Genomic DNA, 20,987 nt, shown 5'->3' on the forward strand with positions numbered 1-20,987 from the left:
TTGTCGGCCATACAAAAAAGAAAGGGAGAATTATGGATACAATTCAAACCTTAATTAAACTCGAACATGGTCGTGATTCGTTAATCTAAGACATGTCGAACACAATAAATTCATACCCAAAAAACAGTTTATATAAGATGGTGGCGCCGAATATTGCGACAAAGTAGCTTTACTATATAAGTTCTATATTATATTATGATATATACTTTATACATTTATAGATGAATTGGCCAATTAATATATTAACCTGACTTGGAGCAATATTATCTGTTTTGGATTCATTTTCACCTCGTTGACGACCCAAGTCGTTCACCATTGCAACAATAGTTGAAAGCCATAGAGGAAGGAAAGAATCTAAAGGATGTTCCTTGAGCACTTTTTCTGTTATCATGGGGCCACTTTCTTCTATAAATCCCCACTCCTTCATTCAACACCACGCCACTACCACTCCCACCATCTTGTTCTTCTTCGGGTAATTTCTATTTCTCCATTCCACTTCTGTTTTCTTTTTCCTTTTTTTTATTAGTATTTTTTTTTATTATAAATCAGAATAACCTAAAGTTAAAGAACAACTCTTCGAAATATGGGATCTGCTAAAACAACTGAACTCTTCTAACAAGTTTTTTTTTTTCCTTTTTTTTTCTTTCATACACATAAATTAGATGTACGTGGTGTTTGATCTTAACCTACACTTGTTTCAGTTCTATTTTCTGCTCTTTTTTCCCTTCAGTTATGGACCCTTTGAATACCCCTCAGTTCTGGATTTTTTTTTTTTAATCTATTACTAGTCGACCAAGAATCCCACCAGATCTATGAATTAAATACGTTTTTTTCATACAATTTTGAATTTTTTATTTTAGTTTTATTTTCCCAAACCACTCTTTGATATCATTGATCATTTTTGTGCAGGCATTCAAGGGTAGGAGGAAAAGCTGCCGACAAAAGTTATATTTTGAGGTACGCAGCTTTAACAATTTCTTCATTAGATTGAAATTTCAGACACAGGTTAGGAAGCAACAATTGCCGTACAATAACTAGCCAAAAGTTGGGGTAGATGGAGAACATTAGCATATGTCCCCACCACCTCGTTTTGCATGTGCTTCTCATTAATATATTCTTTTAAGAGAAATTTTAATATATTTTTTTTCTTGAGATAAAGTTTGGTTATGCTTGTTGCATTTGTTTTAGGCTTCCTCATACTCCATTTATAATAATCCATATATATTATAAATAAATATAAGGATTAGTTTAATCCTCGTACTTGTCATGTTCTGTGTCGCGTTATGACCTACGACCATGAGTTAGAGTATATAAGTTGGGACAAGACTCACCTAACAAGTTGATTTGTATGGTTGAGTGTTAGACTTATAATCTACAAGCTTAGAATTTAAAAGATTATGTATCACATGTTGAAGGCATGGAAACAAATCCTTCGGATGAATTCTTTATGAACATTTGAAGCTGAAGAATTATTGATAGAATTTATAATAATTTTTTTTAATTTTTTTTTGTAAAAAAATATTTTTGCAGAATTTCTTGCGAAAAAATTTGCAAAAAACTTTCCTGCGAAATTTTTTTTTGCAGGAAACTTTCCTACAAATTTTTTTCACAAGAAATTTCGTAGGAAAATTTTCCGTGAATTTTAAAATTCGCAAAAATATATTATCCACGAAGTAATTACCTACAGATAAAATTTCGCAGAAAAATTTGTAGGAATAACTTTTCCTGCAAATTTTTCATAAAAATTCACAAAAAAAATCGCATGTAATAAGAGAAATTCTAGTAGTGTAAGTATATGTAAGAATGATAGCTTTTTTTGATCTATTGAAGAATGAGCACTTAGCAAAAGATTATTCACACTTTGATTCTACATTCCAACATTGTAGTTCTTTTCATAGGAGCACTGAAAAAGATACATTAGAGGAGAGAATATCATTGAGCTAAAGGTACAACAAGTGTCACATAGGAGAGAACTCTATGATACAATTGATATTTGCAAGTGTGAGTGTGCATAATACCATATTTGGTTAAGCATTTGTAAAATGTGTTTTGTTCTTAACCATAAAGGTATGACTAGTACATAATCAATCCATAATTTATGCATACAACAAAATAACAGACTCTATTATTTTTATTTAAAAGATGTGTGTTGGTAATTAATTGCAAATAAAATAATATATCCATACATTCCACGAAATCAATACATAAGGCATAACACCCATATTGTAGCAACCTCGGTCGCGACGGGACGACGAAAAATAAATTGAAAAAGAGGGAGTCGCCACCAATGTTGTTTTTTTTACGGAAAAACATTGTAAAAACCATAAGATAGAAAATAGCCTACGAAAACCAAATTTTGAGTTCGGGAGTCGATTACGTGTGAGGAAGGTATTAGCACCTCACAACGTTCGTCCTAAGATGATTACCTTTAATTAATTAAACTAATTATTTATAATTTATAAAATATTTATCTCACTAAAATGATTAAATATATTTTATTTAACTAATTTAAATTATTGCATTGAAAAAAGGTTAAAATTATTATTGTTATATAAAAAGGAGGATAATATATTTTTTATTTTTTGGCTCGACAAGATTTATTTCTTGCTCCTACGTATCTTCATGTGTAATGAAGAATCAGAGTCACGTAGTTCTTTGGTAGAAAATATTTGTGTGTTAACATTTTTTAATTAAATTTTATTTTTGTAAAATGTATGATTTTTGAACTGTCTCAACTCATTCACCCTAAAAATATAATATTGACTAAGGTGTACACCAAAGTCAATTCAATAAAATTTTAATTATAATTATTGCTAGAGAAGTTATGATGTTAAAAAATTTATTAATTGGACATTTTCTTTTTTTGGAGAAAAAATTTAAAGATAAGCTGTCACAACTTGTACTTTAAATTCAAAGGTTAAAAAAATGTCACATCTAGTTAACCATTCCTCCAATAAAATTTCTAATACAATAGTTTCAGATATTTACATTAAATATTGTAACATTATATTTTGATATTTAATCACATTTTGGATTTAAATAAAGACTAATGACAGATATTATTAATATAAAAAAAAATAATAATAAAAGAAGTGAGTTCGATGTACTCACAATTCTTTGTGACAGAAGTGGTAACTTGCTAGTCTCTTCCTTTGGGTTCTCTCTGGTCCAAGGTGGAGATGTGTGGGTTTGGGGTGTGTGTAGGTGTGTTTTGGAAAGGCAAGGTCCGCTATTTATAAACTTTCAGGAGGGACCAGAATGACCCGTTCTGAATTCGGAACGGCCTGTTTCGGGGTTGCAATTTTACTCACAACGGCCATTTTCGGAACGGACTGTTCCAATTTCGGAACGGCCCGTTCTGGGCTAGAATATAGAGGTCATTTGGTAGTTTGGAAATGGCCCGTTCCGGGCTAGAAATTATAGTTCTTTTTTGAAGGTTTGAACGGCCCGTTCCAGTTTGGGAACGGCCCGTTCCGGGCTAGAATTTATAGTTGTTTTTGGAAGGTTGGAATGGCCCGTTCTGAATCCAGAACGGCCCGTTCCCGCCTAGAAATTTTAGGGCTTTTTCTGAAGGTTGGAACGGCCCGTTCAAGTTTTGGAATGGCCCGTTCTGTGCTTCTAAAATCATATCAAAATTACTAAATTACCCTCCATAAAAATATAAAAAATGAGGTGTTACATTTGCCTTCTATATTTTTGTCTTTCTTATTCTTTTTTGTACATACCTTTTTTGCTATTTTTTTAAACAAAAATTGACATTTCCCGGACGAAATTGGGTTACTACAGTTGCCCCTCTTTACTTAATTTTACTAGATAATATAAACAACTCTTGTTTCCATATTATCGTAGTAAAATATAAGTAAAGAAAACACCAATTTCGTCCCTGAGCTTGAAACATTAAGAAACATGAGCGCGAGGGACACGAAACATTAAAAAAAAACATGAGCGCGAGAGCTCGAAACATTAAAAGACATGAGCGTAGGGACTCAAAACATTTAAGGAGTGAGCACGAGGGCTCGAAACATTAAAAAAGTGAGCACAAGAGCTCGAAAGATTGATAGAGTGAGCATAGAGGCTTGAGAATTAAAAGAGTGAGCACGGGGGCTCGAAAGATTGATAGAGGCCTGAAAATTAAAAGAGTGAGCACGGGGCTCGAAAGATTGATTGAGGCTTGAAAATTAAAAGAGTGAGCATAGAGGCTTGAAAATTAAAAGAGTGAGGACGGGGGCTCAAAAGATTGATAGAGGCTTGAAAATTAAAAGAGTGAGCACGGGGGCTCGAAAGATTGATAGAGACTTGAAAATTAAAAGAGTGAGCATGGGGGCTCGAAAGATTGATAGAGTGAGCATAGAGGCATGAAAATTAAAAGAGCGAGCATAGGGACATGAAAGATTGATAGAGGCTTGAAAATTAAAAGAGTGAGCACGGGGGCTCGAAAGATTGATAGAGTGAGCATAGAGGCTTGAAAATTAAAAGAGCGAGCACGGGGGCTCGAAAGATTGATAGAGGCTTGAAAATTAAAAGAGTGAGCACGGGGCTCAAAAAATTGATAGAGGCTTGAAAATTAAAAGAGTGAGCATGGGGGCTCAAAAGATTGATAGAGGCTTGAAAAATAAAAGAGTGAGCACGGGGGCTCGAAAGATTGATAGAGGCTTGAAAATTAAAAGAGTGAGCACGGGGGCTCGAAAGATTGATAGAGGCTTGAAAATTAAAAGAGTGAGCATGGGGGCTCAAAAAAATTGATAGAGGCTTGAAAATTAAAAGAGTGAGCACGGGGGCTCAAAAGATTGATAGAGTGAGCATAGAGGCTTAAAAATTAAAAGAGTGAACACCGGGGCTCGAAAGATTGATAGAGTGAGCATAGAGGCTTGAAAATTAAAAGAGCGAGCACGGGGGCTCGAAAGATTGATAGAGACTTGAAAATTAAAAGAGTGAGCACGGGGCTCAAAAAATTGATAGAGGCTTGAAAATTAAAAGAGTGAGCATGGGGGCTCAAAAGATTGATAGAGGCTTGAAAATTAAAAGAGTGAGCACGAGGGCTCGAAAGATTGATAGAGGCTTGAAAATTAAAAGAGTGAGCACGGGGGCTCAAAAAAATTGATAGAGGCTTGAAAATTAAAAGAGTGAGCACGGGGGCTCAAAGGATTGATAGAGGCTTGAAAATTAAAAGAGTGAGCACGCGGGCTCGAAAGATTGATAGAGGCTTGAAAATTAAAAGAGTGAGCACGGGGGCTCGAAAGATTGATAGAGGCTTGAAAATTAAAAGAGTGAGCACATGAGCCCGAAAGATTGATAGAGACTTGAAAATTAAAAGCGTGAGCACGGGGACTTGAAAGATTGATAGAGGCTTGAAAATTAAAAGAGTGAGCACGGGGACTCGAAAGATTGATAGAGGCTTGAAAATTAAAAGAGTGAGCACAAGGGCTCGAAAGATTGATAGAGGCTTGAAAATTAAAAAAGTGAGCACGGGGGCTCAAAAAATTGATAGAGGCTTGAAAATTAAAAGAGTGAGCACGGGGGCTCAAAAGAATGATAGAGGCTTGAAAATTAAAAGAGTGTGTAATGATGGAAACAATGTTGATGCCAAGTAGATATTAAACTTCAATAAATGTGTTATGCAAGTACATTACTTGATTACATGTGCATGATAAGTACCGAACTTTGGTACAAATGTTGTGGATGCTAAGCATGTATTGAACTTGAATGCATGAGTTAGGGATGGACCATACTTTTGGTGATGCAAATGACAAGTATGCATTGGGCTTGAATGAATGTGTTAAACAAAGTATTAGACATTAATGTGGATAAGGTGGGTGTTGGACAAATATTGGACTTGAATGGATGTACCAAACTATGATGTAATGAATGTCAAACATGTGCTAAACTCAAACGTAGATGATATAGATGTCAGACAAGTGCGAGACTTTATATGCAAGTGATGAATTTGAATGCATGCATTAGGAAAATACCAAACTTTGATGCAACTAAGTGGATGCCAAGTGAGCATTGGACATGAATGAACACTTCAAACATATTAATACAAATGATGTAATACTTGATTCGGTGTTGGGATGCTTATGAGGTATTATTGACAAGTTTCATTTTGTTTCTCTTTTTTTTTTCAAAGAAAATCATAAAATGATTATTTTCTTTAGAGAAAGCAAATCCATGCAAAGCCCTTTCACCCCTTTTTTTTTTTTTTAAACCATGAAATTATGTTCTTTTCTTCTTTGTCAATCGTTGAAAAATGATCTCACAATTTATCATTTCAAGCTTATCCCACCTAGAATCAAGTGAGACTCATTTGGCCTAACTTATCAATTGAACGATTACCATCTTGTCATTTCTTTTGAAACATCATTTAACCAACATGCATAACAATGATAAATGATTTTTTTTTGGAAGACTATTCAAAAAAGATATTTGAACGTGACTTTATTTTGATGTAGAGAAAATAGAGCAAACTACACCAAGATATGACAAGAATTGAGAACCTGATGGAAACAAGAGATTGAGCAATTGCCCCAGTTTGATGTCAAATTAATGGAGTGAAAAGTGGAAGGATTTAGACTAACTTGGACTTTGAACAAGTGAGACAAATGATTTACATCACTTTAGACTCGAGTGGATAGAATCAAACAGTGACACATATGGGAAGGATAACCCGTATTTAGAATGGTGGAATATGGATGATACAGGCATTGACTTGATTAAAATTGAGACACATGGATTATATGATTGGAATGAAAATGTGATGATAGTTGAGAACTTGTCCCAGTATAAAAAGAGTACTTTGAGTTGCCCCAATTTATAAAGAAATAGGGAACAAAGTTGGATTAGACAATTATTCCAATCATAGGCTAAGGTGATGAAATGACGATGAGATCTTTTGCCTCAGTGTGAAGTGGTTGTTCCAATTTAGTCTTGAGAGGCAGGGGTAGAGTAGGAGACAATGATGAATGTGATTGCTTTGTTTTCTGATTCAAGGAAATAACATTGATGTATGAATTGATGGAAGAATGAGACATAAAACAAATGTCTCATTTAATTGGGTAAGGGGATCAAAGTAAGGCATGACTTGTATTTTTCCCAATCTATCCTTTTGAGTGATTTTCATAATTATTGAGCATAGTAATCAATGAATATTGATAAATAGAAGATTTTGCACTAGATGTTTGTTTCTCTTCATGATATAATGGATGTGCAAGTCTTATGAGCATTTGTATTTTTTTTTGAGCAATCGTGTTAACAATGATAGATGAGTTCAATTGTTTTGTCTTAAGACTAAACTTTTTAAAAAAAGCAACCAATTTTTGATCTGTATGGACTTTATCGAGTTGTAACATTGGTCGGTGAGATGGATACAAAGGCCCAAATGTGTGTTTGAAGGTTATTTGAAACAAGGATTTTTTCTATAGTGTTGGCTTCAATGTTTTATTCGATTTCTTTTCCTCGCCCCTCTTTTTTTCACCCCGAATTTTGTCTAGGTTTTTCTTTTGGAGTTTGCAGCCTACCATGTTGCTCTAACTTTTTCCTAGGCCGCCTTTTTGAGGTTTTCAGCCTAGCGAGCTCTTGATTTTTTTTATTTGTTTTCATCTTTTTAGACCTTAACTTTTGCCTAGACCGCTCTTTTCGATTTTTCAGCCTAGCAGGTCGCTCTAAATTTTGCCTAAACTGCTTTTTCAGGTTTTCAGCCTAGCGAACTTTTTATTTTTATTATTATTTTGCATAGAATTTCTTGACTGCATCAGACTTTATTGGGTTCAATAGCTCTTCCCTCTATGATCTTTTTGAGGTGGTAAGATCTTCAATACCACATCTCTTTCTAGAAACTCTTGCGGACAAACCTTTTTGGTAAAAGCTCTCTTGATCTTTTTTTGATATAATTGACCATGACACAAGACATTCAATCTCTTCTCTTCAATTAGGTTCAACTAACCATAGCGAGTTTGAACCCATTATGCTTCCTCAAGTTTGCTTTCGGCCAATACTCTCAAAGAAGGTATCTCAACCTCAATGGGAATGATTGCTTCCATACCATAAACCAGAGAATACGGAGTTGCCCCAGTAGAGGTGCGGACAAAAATGTGATATCCATACAGAGCAAAAAAGAGCATTTCAGGCTAATCCTGGTAGGCGACCACCATCTTCTGAATAATCTTCTTTATATTCTTATTTGCCGCTTCTATTGCCCCATTCATCTTAGGACAACATGGTGAAGGATTGTGATGTTGAATTTTGAACTCTTCACACAACTCTTTCATCATCTTGTTACTCATATTGGTCTTATTATCAATAACGATGTGAATTGATAGACCATCAAAATAACAAATTAAATCTCTTTTGATGAACTTGACCACCACATTGCTTGTCACACAGGTATAGGAAGCTACCTTAATCAATAACAACAAGGATGAAACAATGGCCTTTTGATGCTTTTGGTTCATTTCTCTTCTTTTTCATTTTCATTGTTTTGATGGTATCATAAACAAGCTGAATTAAATGGGAACATTGTGTTGCCCCTGTTTTGAGGGTGAGTCTTGTTTGAAGTAGTTGAAGAAAATTTTCACTTTTAGGCTCAAATTTGAGTGGCAAGTGATGGTCATACATCATTTCAAATCTTGACTGCTTATTTTTTAAAAGTTAATCCTAAGACAAAACTTAATGAACTCCATGTTACTCCTTTTCTTTTTATCTTTTTTTTTTGTTTGTCCTAACTTTTGCTTAGACCACCCTTTCGGGTTTTCAGTCTAACGGACTTTACATTTTTTCACTTGTTTTTTTTTTTTTTTTGCTCATAGGACTTGTCTCCATTAAATGTAGTAGTTGGTGGGACAAATACTCATAAAATGATAAATTTGCCCCAATAAGAAATCTTCAAATTTCTATTGTCAAACTTTCTAATTGAGAATCATCCAACAGACTTGACTTTTATGAGGACAAACTCTTTATTTTTTGGAAGAATAATGAGGAAACTATGAGATGTAATGGGACAAAGACAATTTATGACAATGAAGATAACAACACAATTTGTTATGCAAGTTAATGAAATTGATACTTAAAGGGTTAACAATGGTTTTCAAACCATGTCAATTGACAAGTTAAATTTTCAAGGAGCTCATCTTCTCGATTGAGAATTAAATGTAAGTGAGAACAATAATTTCATGTTATTCCCCATTTTTCTTTGTTTCCTGTTTTTTCTTTTTCTTTTAAGACATTGCATAAATTTGTTGCTTGACATCCTCTTTAAAAGAAAATAATCATATTAGATAGTGTTTTTTTTGTAAATGACATGAATGAGCAATCACTTAGACCTTTATTTTACTATGAAATGCATGTATATAAAAAATGTTGGAATGAAGAATTTGAAATGAAAAAAAAATGTTTTTTTTGCTTTTTTATATTTTTTTTATAGAGAAACAAATGCATTTGATTTGCGATGATAAAGTGAAAATGAATGCAATTATGGAGAATGACAAGAAAAGACGATATGCCTAATGAATATACCTAACATGATTATTTAATCTAAATAATGCTTATGCGTGAATGTCATGAAAAATTATAAAAATATTGAATGTTATGAGATACATTTTAGACTAAATGCTCAAATGGAATAATGATCTTACTTTGAATTATGCAAGAGAGAATTGTATTCATTTTCTTTAAGAAACAAGTGTCAATGATGATGACAATTGCAATCTTTTAGAGTTGTATGAATGATTTCATAAAGTATTATTTTTTTATGCAAAGATGTAAAATGCATATCATGAATGAATTATGTAATGTAGATGAATGCATGCATGAATAATTTTTGTGATGTGTGTTATATTGAAGGGGTATGAGATATGACAAAAGTTAAAAAAAAATGTATGATGTGCATTATGAAATAGAATAAAATTTTCTCTTCTTTTTTTTGCGTCGTTCGAACGTAGAGGAAGAATTTGCTCGTGTGATACTTAATAAGGGCATCCCTAAATTGAGAACTCTATGGGCTACTAATATGTGTTCCTCTCAGAAGGGTGAGACTATAGTTCTAGCACAGGTTCCTAGAGCCAATAACCCTTCTTAGGATATTAGTCACAATAATAGGTAAACTATTAGAGATGATAATACCCTTGAAAGGATCAAACTCTAGGTGAGGCCTTCATAATAACCAAACAAGATGTTCATCAAGAAGGTTACTACTACTCAACCTCTGACTTATCATAAGATGCACTCAAGTCCGGGCGTAGGACCCCACTCATAAATGTTTGTGAAATTGTGCAAGTGAAGTGTGTGAAGGGAGCAATCCTACACTATCCAATCTACAAAACACTACACATATGATGTAGAAAATAAAATTCTTCTACACTAAAGTTCAAATTACACAATGTATATTTATAAATCAAGCAAATAATACAAACAACAAATAAGAGACATAAACAAAAAAATAATTAAAATAAAATAAAAGTGAGATAAACATTTTTTTTTAAAATTATTAATTAATTTAACTAATTATTATAGGCTTGACTCTCAAAAATAGTCCCCAGCGGAGTCGCCATCTGTAGCAACCTCGGTCGCGACGGGACAACGAAAAATAAATTGAAAAAGAGGGAGTCGCCACCAATGTTGTTTTTTTACGGAAAAACATTGGAAAAACCATAAGATAGAAAATAGCCTACGAAAACCAAATTTTGAGTTCGGGAGTCGATTACGTGTGAAGAAGGTATTAGCACCTCACAACGTTCGTCCTAAGACGATTACCTTTAATTAATTAAACTAATTATTTATAATTTATAAAATATTTATCTCACTAAAATGATTAAATATATTTTATTTAACTAATTTAAATTATTGCATTGAAAAAAGGTTAAAATTATTATTGTTATATAAAAAGGAGGATAATATATTTTTTATTTTTTGGCTCGACAAGATTTATTTCTTGCTCCTACGTATCTTCATGTGTAATGAAGAATCAGAGTCACGTAGTTCTTTGGTAGAAAATATTTGTGTGTTAACATTTTTTAATTAAATTTTATTTTTGTAAAATGTAGGATTTTTGAACTGTCTCAGCTCATTCACCCTAAAAATATAAAATTGACTAAGGTGTACACCAAAGTCAATTCAATAAAATTTTAATTATAATTATTGCTAGAGAAGTTATGATGTTAAAAAATTTATTAATTGGACATTTTCTTTTTTTGGAGAAAAAATTTAAAGATAAGCTGTCACAACTTGTACTTTAAATTCAAATGTTAAAACAATGTCACATCTAGTTAACCATTCCTCCAATAAAATTTCTAATACAATAATTTCAGATATTTACATTAAATATTGTAACATTATATTTTGATATTTAATCACATTTTGGATTTAAATAAAGACTAATGATAGATATTATTAATATAAAAAATAATAATAATAAAAGAAGTGAGTTCGATGTACTCACAATTCTTTGTGACAGAAGTGGTAACTTGCTAGTCTCTTCCTTTGGGTTCTCTCTGGTCCAAGGTGGAGATGTGTGGGTTTGGGGTGTGTGTAGTTGTGTTTTGGGAAGGCAAGGTCCGCTATTTATAGAGTTTCAGGAGGGACCGAAACGGCCCGTTCTGAATCCGGAACGGCCTGTTTCGGGGTTGCAATTTTACTCACAACGGCCATTTTCGGAATGGGCTGTTCCAATTTCGGAACGGCCCGTTCTGGGCTAGAATATAGAGGTCATTTGGTAGTTTGGGAATGGCCCGTTCCGGGCTATAAATTATAGTTCTTTTTTGAAGGTTGGAACGGCCTGTTCCAGTTTGGGAACGGCCCGTTCTGGGCTAGAATTTATAGTTATTTTTGGAAGGTTGGAACGGCCCGTTCTGAATCCAGAACGACCCGTTCCCGCCTAGAAATTTTAGGGCTTTTTCTGAAGGTTGGAACGATCCGTTCCAGTTTTGGAACGGCCCGTTCTGTGCTTCTAAAATCATATCAAAATTACTAAATTACCCTCCATAAAAATATAAAAAATGAGGTGTTACATTTGCCTTCTATATTTTTGTCTTTCTTATTCTTTTTTGTACATACCTTTTTTGCTATTTTTTTAAACAAAAATTGACATTTCCCGGACGAAATTGGGTTACTACACATATACATAACACTTACGACTTGTTTGAGTAAGTTTCTTACAATGCACTTATAGGAGAGAAAAATATGAAAGAAAAATGAAAGGAGTTTCTCCATAAGTTAAAATTAGCTTACTCATAAGCTAATTAATAGAAGCTATCTTTTATTGACTTTTCCAAAGTCTTATTTTAACGTATGCATAAGCTATTTTTGATTTATGGAGAAGCTTATATTCCTTTTTCTTCCTACTTTTCTCTCTTAAAAGTGGTTATAGAGAAACTTATCTAAACATGTCCTAAGGGTCTTAGAATATGGGTTTAGACCTAATTCAACCCTGCAAAATCGGCTTGTATGATGAGGGTTTTCTTTTCACTTATATACTATTTGTTTGTCCTTTCTCTAATCTCTTGGAACTTGAGTTTTTCTCAATACATTCCCTCAAGTCTAACACTATTAGACTTGGTGTATGGATAAATGGTGAGTAACTATTTTTAATGATTAGGACAAACGAGACTTTAGTTTTATCCAATACACCCCCTCACGCAACACTTTTAGGCTTGATACATAGATAAATTTGGTGGGTGACCCTATAAAGTGAGTCTAGGATATTTCTGATACCACCTTAGTATGTGAGTTTAGGCCTAATTCAACCTTACAAAAATGAGACAAAGATCATTGGATCCTTATGTATAAAAAGTAGGAGTGGCAATGAATCCATTTATTCATCATCCATCATCCATTCGATCCATCAACAAGTAAATTTATTCGATTCATCAATTACAATAAAAATAAAAATAAATTGAATTCAATCCATTCATCGAATTTTATGGATGGTTACTGATTCATCCATTACTTTTTCAAAATCCATTGGGTTAATATGAGATATTTATTGGATTGAGATTTAAAAGACTATTTTAACATATAAAAAAATCTTATGAATTTTAAAAGACTATATAAGAAGGAAATGACTTAAAAAGAAAAAAGTGAAAAAATATTTCAAAAAATATTATTTAATTTTTAAAACATTACTTTTATGGATGGATTGAATATCCATCCATGAAAAATTGTTGATGGATGGATTGTATGCCTTTTTTTTTATTACTTTAAATGGATTGAATTTTATGTAAATTTTTTCATAAATCTAAATAAATTAATGAATTATTTTTATCTGATCTATTATGATCTACCTTAAAAAAATATCCAATCTATTTATTTGTCACCTCTATTAAAAAGTTATTGGACGTTTAATAAAAAATGTCATTAGACATCGTGAATTTCTTTATGATAGTTCATTAAAAACATCTATTTTATCAAGACTCTTAGAATAAAGTATTTAGACTCAATTTGTTATCATCAAAACTTTATGAAAATAGACTTTTATGTCTTTGGTTCTAACATTGTTTCATATGTAGTTTTATATTTATTTCTTTTTATCCTTAAAATGTTTATTAAATTTCTTTTTTACTAGTTTTCTTACATAAATTAGAATGATATTATACTTTCTTTTGTTTATCTTCTTTCTCTCATTAGCTCATCCAACACACTAATCAACTAGTTGATTGTCACTCTTATCTTTTTCATACCTTTTTTTCCTAGGTAATGCTCACATATTAATGATAGCTTATAAATCCTTAGTCTCATAATAAGTGACATCCTAAATTATTTTACATAGATAAAAAAGTTAATAATAGATAAGAGAGAATATTGATTTTACAAAATTAACCTTATAAATAATTTTTTTTATAGAAACAATACAACATAAAAACATCTCTCTATATAATATTATCAGTGGTATAAATAGAAAGGAGATAATTAATACTGCATTGAAAAACTAACAATAAGATTCTTATTTTGTGACTTATTTTTTCTTCTAAAATAACACTTATTATGAGACAAATGAAGTACTACATTATTCTTTTTTAATATAGTATACAAACAAAAAATCTTAATCTAATAAGAAAACAAAGAAACTTAATCTTTTTTACTTAAAAGAAGAATTTAAAATAATCATATTTGTGGTTGTATGTATCATTTATATATACTTATGAGTGTAATAGGCTAGTAGCATGATATCATAATAATTATTTTATTAAGGAATCAACGCCCATAATAATGAATTGAAATCACATAGTTTCCTTAATCTTCCTTATATGCAAAAGAAGACTACATTGAGAAGTTAAGGTTAAATAAGAGTGCATTTGTAAATTCATAAAAAAATAATTAAATACAATGTCTAATATTATTTTTGAATTATAAAAAAATGTCTAATGTTAAAATTAATTTTTTATTATTAAATATTATTTAAAAAAATTCAATTATAAATTATTTAAAAATAGACTAATATTTATTTATTTTTTAATAATTTTTAGACAATAAATAAAGTTTAAAATTAAATATTAATTTCCTGAATAAATATTTAAAAATGAAATGTTGCTTATGTGAAAATTGAAGTATTATATCCAAACAAAATAGTTTAAATCCAAAATTTTGAAATTACTCCATCTAAATAAAATATTTAAACAATAAAAGAATTTCAATTAAAAGTAAAGAATTTTAAATTATCTAAAATTTTAAAATTCCTTACCCAGACACAAACTTACATATTTTGAAGAGTGCGCGAGCGTTTTAGTTTTTTTAAAACACAATTTTGAGTTGTTTTCCATAAGGTAAGAAGTAAGAATAAAAATGTAAAATTATTGAATTTAAGAGAAGGGTAATTATGACTTATGAGCCATATAGAAGGCCGAGTCTACTACACTAGTAACAGCACAAACGACGTCGTATCATAAAACCGAAAGAAGTTCATATACCTGACTCGAGGTGCTCGTGTAACGGATCGTTACTTGCGAATATTGAAGAATCTCCATCATCGCAAGAGCACATAGGCTTCTTCTTGTTCATCACTGCAGAAACTAAAGAGGTCAATTAACTTTGTATTTTAATTTTTGTGAACACCAATCCTTCACATTTCTTATGCTTTGAGTTTGGGGTTTTCGCATCATTCTTTTCGTATTCTGTTGCATCCTCGCCGATTAGCCATAGCTTTCTAATATAAATGAAATCAGAGAACGAAAATTGATGCTTGTGAATGTTTATTGTCTCTGATTCTTTTGTTCTTTTATGTCACGTTTTGCGAAATTACAGTCGGTTGATTATGCGTGATTTAGCAAGTGTGTTATTATTATTATTATTATTATTATTATTATTTTCTCAAGGATTGGAATGATTTAGATTATGTATTAGGTCATTGTGTGTTCAATTTTGTGTCAGAATGAATTACCGTTCTTTTTTTTTATTTATATAAATGTTGGAGGAATTATCGCATGTGTTAAATTGTGTGGATAATACGTGCATCCCTTGTGTAATGCAGTTGAGCGTAGCAGATATGGAATGTGTGGTTCAGGGAATTATAGAGACTCAGGTGAGGTTCTGTTTTCTTTGAAATGTTAATTGCTCTTTCTTTGAACTATATGGGAGATGTTATGGAATTAAATTGATTTGGCTTAGCGTTCGTGTTCGTGTTGGTCTCTTGCTGTTTGAAGTTTTAGATGCTGCTCTTATAGTTCATTGTGCTTCATGTTAATGCCAATGCCATAATCTCCATTTTCCCTTTTGTTTTAAGAATGTTGACCATGATTTCTCATGTGTTGCTTGCGTTTAGTATTTGAGTTCTACCCGTGAAAGGTAACTTAACGTTCTAGTAATCCAAATGGCGTGGCACTAAGGCAAAATATTGCGTAGCCACCTGAATGAACCCCTTCCTTAAAATAAATACAAAGAAGAAAACTTAAGTCCATAGAAGAAATGAATTTAGAGGCTTTTTGGTTACATGATTAGAAGTGTTTTTGAGAGCTTTTCTACTTAAAATAAGGAGTTTTTTTTACAATAAAGAATCTCTCAAAAGCACTTCTAACTTGTATCCAAACATGTTTTCAATCAAAAGAATAAGTTTCATATAATTTAAGTCACATTATCTGCATGGTTTGAGTAGTCCCCCACACCTTGGGTGTGTTTCCTTGAATGTGATAATCATTGTTGAAATGCAGAGTGGAACCATATTGAAATATATAAAAAAAAATTGTTTATTTTAATCCTAAATCTGTCTGTAGTGCCATACCAAAGGAACTATCAAAGCAAGTTGCTGGGGTGATTTTTATAGTTCCTTTGGTTGCACCTTCTGTTGATCTTTCTTGGTGAAGCAACAGTTCCCTGTTCCCCTCCTTTATCTTTCCACTTTTATTAGTGAGTTGTCACCGGTCACTAGTGTACCCTTAACTCACTTTGGATGCTTTAAACATGTGGTAAAGGCTTAACTGCAAAATTCTGCTTGTATCTTTACTGTTATGCATTTTTTACTAAATAAAGATGCATGGAACTTCTTGTTTCCTTGCACAAGTAGTTATAGTATTTCTATCATGTTTATCTGATAAAGGGTTGATCATTTATTTGCAAAAACTTATTTGAAGCTAACATCCAAGCTTGAGAAGCTAACATATAGAACCAATTATTCAATTATCTGAACATGTCAATGTGGTACGCAAATAATGACCTGTTCTAAGCTCCATAGAATCAATTCTATTATCACAAGATGGTATTTATTTGAACATTTGCATGCCATGAGCCAAAATATTTTGTTATTTCATGGAAGTATTCAAATATCACACTAATAATTGAGTATAATAAGTTTAATATATGAGAATATAGGCTTAGCATACATAAATAGTCAATTTTTCTCACAGTTTTCAAATACTAGGATTTCAAATATTCAAGATAAATTGTGTTAAGATAATCAAGATATGTTATGTTAGTATTACATTTTTTCAGAAGGAAACTTTCTGTGGAAAGGCTGTGTGAGACAACCATGGCAATTAATGTTTTGTTATCTTTTGCAGCATGTTGAGGCTCTAGAGATTCTTCTTCAAGGACTATGTGGTGTTCAGAGAGAACGATTGAGGATACATGAAATATGCCTTAAGAGTGGTCCACATCTGGGTGAGTGTTTTATTTGAATATTTTGCTATTTTGTGGCCAACAATATTTCCATTTTTGTTGTTATGGATTTATGCTATGCATTGACCACCAAACAGTAAACAAAACAAAACATTTTGATGTGACTTGGCTCCTTGAGCTGTGTTATTTTGTTCCTCAAATGTCCATCAAGTGTAGTCTTTAGCATTTCCTGTGGACTATCGTACAAATGGCATGCTTCATGCTCCTTTTACGACCTATTATGCTCTTTTGTATTGGCTTTCAGATTACATCTCATGGTTTCGTTTTATTGTTTCTGTTCTCCAAAGAAATTTATGTTTGTCCAAGATGAGGTTTATTCTGTGTTGCATCTTCAACATAAAGAAGAAATGTTTTCAAATCTAACGATTCCCTCTAGTTTTTGAATTTTTTGGTGTAAATTTTCGTTTTTTAAAAGTATATCATTTTAACCTTTCTCCAATTAATCATGATTATATGGACTTTTTCTATAGGTACTGTAGCCTCAGAGGTTCGACTTTTGTGTGATCTAGAGCAATCTGAACCTTCATGGTAAATCAATTGCAACTTTACTGTTAATCACTTGTTAGAAATTTTTCCCGCAACCATATACACATTTAATGTGCTTGATGATTTGTTCAGGAGTGTTAGACATGTAGGTGGTGCAATGAGGGGTGCAGGTGCAGAGCAAGTTTCTGTTCTAGTTAGGTCAATGGTGGAAAGCAAAACAAGCAAGAATGCACTTCGCTTGTTTTATGCACTGGGGTACAAGTTTGACCATGAGCTGCTGAGAGTGGGATTTTCCTTCAATTTCTACAGGGGTGCACAAATCACTGTGACGGTTGCATCAATCAATAAAATGCTGAAGCTGCACGCAACTGATGAGGCCGTGCCAGTAACACTTGGTATACAGATGGTTGAAGTAATAGCACCCGCAACTTCTGAAAACTATACTGAAGTTGCTACTGCTATGTCATCCTTTTGTGAATACCTTGCACCGTAAGTATCTTTTTTCTTTCTCAATTACATATTAAGAATCTTTTATACAAATCTTTGCACTGGAGGAATCTTAATATATTGCTAGTAATTGGGAGGTGTTACTGTTTTGTTAATTTTCCTTCATGCTTGTTTTATATCACTCAGTCATGATTGTTTAAGGTCTTACTGTCATATTAGAATTAAGGTTTATTTGGATAAGCTTCCTCAAAATCACTTATAAGAGAGAAAAATATTAAAAAAAAAATCAAAGTAAACTTCTCTATAAGTTAAAAGAATTCATGTATGAGTTAAAAATAAGATTTTAGAAAAGTTATATGAGATAATTTCTACATATTAACTTATGTACAAACTTTAATTTATGGAAAAATTTATTTTATTTTTTCTTTTTAATTTTTATTTCTTAGAAGTACTTCTGGAAAAGTTTATCTAAACAAACCTTTAGTTAACAGTTATCACCTCTTATTATTTTCCTTGACATAGATCATTGGTATATGTGACTGTTTGGTGTGAAATTCCCAGGCTTCTCCACCTGTCCAAACCAGGCGTTTCAACCAGTGTTGTTCCTACCGCTGCTGCAGCTGCTGCAGCTCTAATGTCTGATGGTGGGGGTACGACGTTGTAGTGTGCCTGCAATGTTATCTTTGTAAACACACTTGCTTAAATGCAATAAAGAGACTAGAACATGTGAAAATTGACATTGGAACATGCCTTCCCATTGCTTATTTGCTTTATGATCGATCATATACACGCGCAATTTGATTGTTCTAAGCTGTTTGGGAGTAGAATAATGTCATGCTTTAATGATAAGAAAAGAAAAGAAAATATTAGTTTTAGGACGTGAGTGGGTTGGGTCTTTATTATTTATTTTCTTATTGTACAATGGTGACACTGAACTTATAACCTAAGACTTTGTATAAACTACTTAATTCTCCCACTAAGCCAACCTCTGCTGGATTGGTTGGGTCTTTCCTTAAACTATCCAAGCCTGAACTCCAACTTTGGATTATTTTCATCAGATTTCCAAAAATATTTTTTTTTGAAGATAAAGTAAAGATGTCCATCAAAGTGCAACTATTTTGACTGTTCTGGACATATTTTATTTGACATTGTTTTTGTTATTTTAGTATGGAAGTTTTCTTCGGTGGATGTTTTATCTTTTATTTATTTGATATTAAAGTGGCACCTACTCATGCTATTGCAATGAAAGCACCACTATCGGCTTATTTTAACACCTTAAAACAAGCAGAGAAAAAAATTTCAAGTTGTTGTGCTCCTCGAGACCATTACGCCTTGACGAAGCTTCGTGGCACATTAGTTGTTTCAATCACTATTTGGCCAATTAACCAAAGGTGTTTAGAGGTTCTGATAACTCGTTAATTCGACCCAACTAGACCCAAATATTTTTGTTTGGATGTTGGTATTATTATGTTTAAATTGAATGACTTTTGATTCTAATAATAAGTTTTACGTTTAAATTAACAAATTTGATAACTTAACTCATTGATGTGATATTTTTTAAATAAGTATTTAAATAAATTTTAATTCATTTATTTAATTGTTATTATTTGTAATTTTTGAAAAATTAAAAACAATATTTAAGTTTTATTAGATTTGATGGACTCAACTTATCATTGATTAGGTTGCTTTAATTCATGTTTGATAAAAAAAACAAAAAATGCACCATTCAACTCAATCCAAAATATTTTGATCAGTTTGAGTAATGAGTTTAATCAAATTTATACGTCCCTACAGTAAATCATATAAAAGAATTAATAAACTAAACACACTATTTAAATAGGTCTTTTGTTAGTGACATCATGCATAAGACTAGTTGCAGTCCATATTTTATCTAAATTTACTTATGGACAAAACATGTTGAATAAATAAATAACTCTTCGCTAGTTATACTTAATGTTGATCAATAAATATTATTAGAACATCTCCTAGACAACTAATATGCATATCTAAATAGTTAATAAATTTGGTTGTATGACAACTGATAAAAAAGAAGTCCTAAAATAGTAAATAAATGGTTAATATGTTTATTGATATCTAAGCACCAATAATTAATCACCTTGTATTAATGACTAAGTTTTTGTTATTGTTTTATATTGGTACCATTCCCAAAATAATTCAATGATCCACCCTAGATGGTAGCCGACCAGGCTGAATACCCGAGCATCCGACCCGACCGACCCAATTATCCTCGCCGACCACACCGATTACCTGCCAAACGTGTCGGTGTGGTTGGCCAAGTTACGGATTTACGTCAGGACAATTAAAGAATGATTAATTTACGTATCTTTCAGTGCCGACCACCGAAACAGGGGGCACTCGACTAAAGAATGCTCGGCACTGAAAGATAGGCTCGAGAACCTCATCAAACAAGGTCACCTCAGGAGTTTCGTCACCCTTCAGGACCACCAGGCAAGTGGGAGAGACCATCACTCTCGCGAGGCCCCACAGCCGAGAGACCGACACCGCCAATCCCGTTCGGCCGAGAGGAGGGATCACTCGCGGCATTCCAGGGAGGACGACGATCAACCAAGAAAAGTGATAAACACCGTAGCTGGAGGATTCACCGGAGGAGGTTCCACCTCTTCAGCACGGAAGAGACACCTCCGAGCTGTTCAATCAGTAAACAGCGTTAATCAGCCAAAGATGCCTAAGATGCCACCAATAACTTTCTCCGATCGAGATTTCTGTGGCGTCGACCCCGTCCAAGACGACCCCATGGTCATTTCAGTCGAAATTCACAACTGCATTGTGAAGAAAACCTTGGTCGACCAGGGGAGCTCGGCCGACATACTGTATTGGAACACCTTTGTGCAACTAGGGATCCCCGAGGAGAGCCTAGAACCGTATCACGAGCCGATGGTAGGTTTCTCCGGAGAAAGAGTGATGACGAGAGGGTACATTGA

General features: G+C 32.6%; 1 protein-coding gene across 3 annotated transcripts; it reads left to right on the forward strand.

The window, feature by feature from the left end:
* Nucleotides 1-147: 147 nt before the first annotated feature.
* LOC114916988 (mediator of RNA polymerase II transcription subunit 18) lies at nt 148-18,834 on the forward strand. 3 transcript variants are annotated; one of them, XM_083076599.1, is made up of 8 exons: nt 148-472; nt 910-957; nt 7,929-8,132; nt 15,452-15,502; nt 16,974-17,073; nt 17,562-17,619; nt 17,710-18,066; nt 18,586-18,834. In XM_083076599.1, the coding sequence occupies exons 1-8, from the start codon at nt 362-364 to the stop codon at nt 18,686-18,688; spliced, it is 1,032 nt and encodes a 343-aa protein (XP_082932725.1). In that variant the 5' UTR covers nt 148-361; the 3' UTR covers nt 18,689-18,834. The 3 variants fall into 3 exon arrangements, with proteins under 3 accessions (XP_082932725.1, XP_082932726.1, XP_082932727.1); XM_083076600.1 differs by lacking the exon at nt 7,929-8,132 and having other exon boundaries at nt 173-472; XM_083076601.1 differs by lacking the exons at nt 148-472; nt 910-957; nt 7,929-8,132 and adding an exon at nt 14,875-15,001.
* The last annotated feature ends 2,153 nt before the right edge of the window (nt 18,835-20,987 follow it).

Source organism: Cajanus cajan, chromosome 6 (genome assembly GCF_000230855.2).
Source record: "Cajanus cajan strain Asha chromosome 6, NIPB_CcT2T_4, whole genome shotgun sequence".
NCBI classification, from domain to species: domain Eukaryota; kingdom Viridiplantae; phylum Streptophyta; class Magnoliopsida; order Fabales; family Fabaceae; genus Cajanus; species Cajanus cajan.